General features: G+C 46.2%; 1 protein-coding gene across 1 annotated transcript; it reads left to right on the top strand.

Moving 5' to 3' along the window:
• The first annotated feature begins 627 nt into the window (after nucleotides 1-627).
• Nucleotides 628-1,832, top strand: LOC106819498 (techylectin-5B-like). Its single transcript, XM_014824121.1, has 2 exons — nucleotides 628-793; nucleotides 1,237-1,832. Exons 1-2 carry the CDS (start codon nucleotides 667-669, stop codon nucleotides 1,491-1,493), a joined length of 384 nt encoding a protein of 127 aa, XP_014679607.1. The 5' UTR covers nucleotides 628-666; the 3' UTR covers nucleotides 1,494-1,832.
• Nucleotides 1,833-4,772: the final 2,940 nt, after the last annotated feature.

Here is a 4,772-nt window from a genome sequence, read left to right as displayed (position 1 = left end):
GGTGGCGTGTGTGCAATGCATGCATCGCTGCATGGCGTGCCACGTGCGTGCCGTGTGTGCATGCGTGCTGTGCGATGCGGTGCTGTGCAGTGAGTGCTGTGCGTGCATGCATGCGCGGCTGGTGAGCCTCTCGCTTGCGTGCGAGCGTAAGCAGCCGTGCGTGTGTGCGTGCGTGCGTGCCAAATGCGTGCATGCGTGCCCCAAGAGTCCCGCGCACCCGCGCCGACCAGGGCCTAAAGTGTGTGCATGCGTGCTGTCGCGTGAGTGCAGTACGCGTGGCATGCAGATTGGCCGTGCGTGCGCTTCGCTTGTCATACAAACACGTTCTTGGAATTTTAGCGTCGAGGACGTGTGGCAAGCGAAAATTCGATATAGCAACACGACATAGTTGTCGCTACACTACAAAAATAAAACGCGTTTTGAACCGACGCTGAATCGAATTTCTCCCGACATGCCCACCCGGGTAATATAAAAAGTAAAATACGCCGATTGCAATTGAAGCTTCGTCGCTGTGTGCAATGTCACCAAAGAAGTGTGCGACTTGCGCCATGCCGTCGTAACGACGTCTCTCTCTCACTCTCATGCAGATAACAACGTCTCTCTCTCTCTCTCTCTCACTCTCATGCAGGCAACGACCGACTGAGCGCTCTCACCACCTCCGTACCGATGCAGCTACGAATCGATCTGAGAAGATTCTCGGGCGAGACGCGCTACGCCACGTACGATGTTTTCAGCATCGCTTCAGAGAGGGCGCTGTACAAGCTCAACGTCGGCATGTACCACGGCACTGCGGGTAAACGCTCGTTCGCGTCTGCGAGAACACTATATACATTGTTATAACAATATATCTGTTGTTATATTTATATACATTGTTATATGTATATGTACATAGTTGCCTGCATAACAATATATACATTGTTATATGTATATGTATATATTGTTGCATGCAGAACAATGTATACATTGTTATATGTATATGTATATATTGTTGCATGCAGAACAATGTATACATTGTTATATGTATATGTATATATTGTTGTATGCAGAACAATATATACATTGTTATACGCATAATATTGTTTTATGCATAGCACCTCCTCTCGCTCTCTCTCGCTCTCTCACACTCTATCTATCTATCTCACCCCCTCCCTCTCGCTTTCTCTCTCAATTCGCAATCACGCGCTCACCGTCACCCACATTACCTCCCCCGCCTCACACGCTTCTCATCTTTTTCAGGCGACTCGATGATATCTCGTCATCACGGGATGAATTTCAGCACTCCGGACCGGGACAACGACACCCACAAGACCGTCAGCTGCGCTGAATCTCACAAGGGCGGTTGGTGGTACGGCAGCTGCCACTATTCGAACCTGAACGGACTCTACGGAGAGGACAACACGAAGGGAGTCGTGTGGTACCACTGGCTCGGTCACTCCGAGGCACTCATGAGCAGCGAGATGAAAGTGAGACCCGTGCAATACGCCCTCCACTGATCGCGGATGCTTGGCTGGCTGCGAACCCGGGGCTCAGTGTCGGAATATGACAGAGTAGTACGCGCGTGCGCGCGTGCCTGCGTGTCGGGGCGCGAATTGTAGCCAGGATGTACACGTTCCATGCAATGTAGATATACACAAATGAGTACATCATATATATATATATATATATGAGTTAAAGCAAGATTGAACTAACTCTAATGTGTTTATTCCAAATAATTAAATTTTCGACAGTCCGGTCTTGATCACAGTACGCGAACACCGTAAATTTCCATAGCAGGAGTTTAATATCACCAGCTCCTTTATTCTACAGCTATTATATATAGATAATTTACACTGACACAGTAGCATGCTTTAGGGTTAGGGTTAGGGTTAGGGTTAGGATTAGGGTTAGGGTTAGTGTTTTTGCATCATGATATCTGTCCCCACACCATAGATTATTTTTTGTGGATTACAATGCCTATATATAGCGCGGCGACACATATATATTTAGTGTGAGCGTTAGTGCTGGCGGTGTTGAAGTGAGGGTTGCCGTTAGGGTTAACGTTTTGAACGTCATCGTCAACGTTATCACGTGACCTCCCTCCACGCCCGGGGGATAGCAACACCCGTTTACTGAATAATATATATAAAGAAGGTATTCCTTCTTTATACGCTCTTGCATATATGTATTAACGCGTGGATGGATGGATGGATGGATGGATGGATGGATGGATGAGTGGATGGATGGATGCATGCATGCATGGATGCATGGATGAATGGATGGATGTGTAGCGTGGAATATACGTTCGTAGACAGTAGACGTAGATAGTAGATGTAAACGGTAAACAACTATAGGTTTTATTCTAAACACGAATAGCAACAGTGAATACACATACCAAGTTGTAGTCGGTGACTCCCTCGTTTCTCTCAAAACCTCTCCCTTTTAAACCGTACGCGCGTTCGTCGCGACCTAAACAGACTTCCTAGTTTGTGGCACGACTAGTGACCGCAACGACCGGTCGCGACGCCCGTCCGCTTGTACCGGCCGGAGTGTTGACACTCGTGGCCGCTGTACGCTTAATGATCGTTTGTTTGTTGCGGCCCTCCGCATTCTTGTTGATGTTAATGTGCTCCGTACCCCTCGGTACTGCCCCCTGTCCATTCTGAAGTACGTGTGTTCTTAATTATGTAGCTAATGGCTTCTGAGTTCATCGCCCGAACCGTTGCCTGGGTAATATGTCGGACTTCCCCATGTCTCTATCTTAATGCCAAACGCCGTACTACAGATGGATGGATGGATGGATGGATGGATGGATGGATGGATGAATGGATGGATGGATGGATGGATGGATGGATGGATGGATGGATGGATGGATGGGTTGATGGTTGGATAGATGGATGGATGGATAGATGAATGAATCAATGGATGGATGGATGGACGTGCGGATGGATGGATGGATGGATGGATGGATGTTATGGATGGATGGATGGATGGATGGATAGGAGAACGAATTAATGGATGGATGGATGGACGTACGGATGGATGGATGGATGGATGGATGTATGGATGGATGGATGGATGTATGGATGGATGGGTGGATGGATGGATGGGTGAGTGGGTGGATGGATGGGTAGGTGGGTGGATAGGTAAACAGACGAACAGGCGTACGGACGAAGGGATGGTTAATAACTGATAAACTAGAACTGAAAACTGGAAAATTGCCAACACTAAACGTATCCGGTTATTGATTTCTTGTAACTTCTTCGCACTTCCGCGAATGACAGCGAATAAAAACATCCGAAACAGATTTGATTTTTATCATTATTTTATTAGAAAAAGTATCCGTTCTTTGTACACAAGTACACACACCGATGTCCCCGTAAAACGTGAATAAAGCAGACAACGATAACGTGTGTCTCTCTCACACACACTGATATGGAATGAATTAAAAAAAAAACGATAAAAATTAATTTCTATCGAGAAATAATGCGGCTCAAATGGTTATATCTTTGCTAAAATATTGTTCGTTTACTGTCGAAAGAAAATTGGCCTACTAGAACACAGAGTCAAAATCTTTTAGTGAGAAGTTGTCAACTCATCTTAACACAACTTTAACGATAATAACTTTAACAACTACCTCAACTTAACTTTTAACTTTGGACTTTGTTAGCGATTCAAATCCTCATCACTCACTATTCCATCAGCTGTCAACCATTCTGGCTGCAAATAGCAGCTGCATCAGCATTACACTATATTACCCAATATTTACGTGTCTCTGTGTCAATATCATACAATGATATGCAATGAATACAACCCATACAAAATACATCTGGCCCAGAGCTGGCCAGACACTGTCTCTGCCATCCGCCTACAGGTGTTAAATCTGTCTGATGGGCGAGTGCTCTTATTGCTGGCTTTGCCTTTGAACTGCGGGTGTTTTTCGAGTTGTTATTGTTTTTCAAGTTTAGATGTCAATGCTTTCATTTGCCAGCGAGGTGACGTAGCAAGCGCTTGAGACAAAAACATGCTAGAGCCGCGGAAGGCTCATCCTAAATTGTTAGTATAACTGTAACGAACGAAACTCGTTTTCATTCTAATTGTTTAGCCGAAGAAAGAGTGAAAAACTCCACTGATGATCGGATTGCTCCCCGATCCACTAGACTGTAGGCAGGCCGCAGCCGCTCGTGTAAAAACTTTGGGCGCATTACGCGGCACATGATTGGTCGGCTAGCAGCGGCCACGTCACCGAGTAAACATCGTGATTGGCATTCGGTGGGCGTAGTGATTGAGATAATTAGGTTTATTTAAGGATTTCGATAGTTTTTGGTGCGCTTTTAAATCCAAAATTTTTTCTCGTGCTAGTCCATGACATGCTTACCAGCAAACACTGTGTCAAGTTAGTCACTGTTGCCCACGAATTCAGATTAGTCAAATTCCCATGCAACTCTGGTATGATTTATGCCAGTAGTAGGAATGAAGTAGGAAGAGCGTGACGCTGTATATATGAACTCAAACCTTCGGTTTGCACAAGGACGGGGCGTCCGGGGGGGCACGGTAACGTCGAGCCGGATGTGTCTCGTGCGCGCCACTCTGTTTGAACATCAGGTGGCATGTTTACTGAGGGTAATGCTATCCCCCGGGCGTGGAGGGAGGTGACCGCAACGTGGCAGCACTAGTGTTGGGATAGTGTTAGGATTAGGGTTAGGGTCAGGGTTAGGGTTAGGGTTAGGGTTAGGGTTAGGATTAGGGTTAGGGTTAGGGTTAGGATTAGGATTAGGGTTAGGGTTAGGGTTAGG

The sequence above is a fragment of the Priapulus caudatus genome, unplaced genomic scaffold (assembly GCF_000485595.1).
Source record: "Priapulus caudatus unplaced genomic scaffold, Priapulus_caudatus-5.0.1 Scaffold3556, whole genome shotgun sequence".
Taxonomy (NCBI): Eukaryota; Metazoa; Priapulida; class Priapulimorpha; order Priapulimorphida; family Priapulidae; genus Priapulus; species Priapulus caudatus.
This window is presented reverse-complemented; position numbering and strand designations above follow the sequence as displayed.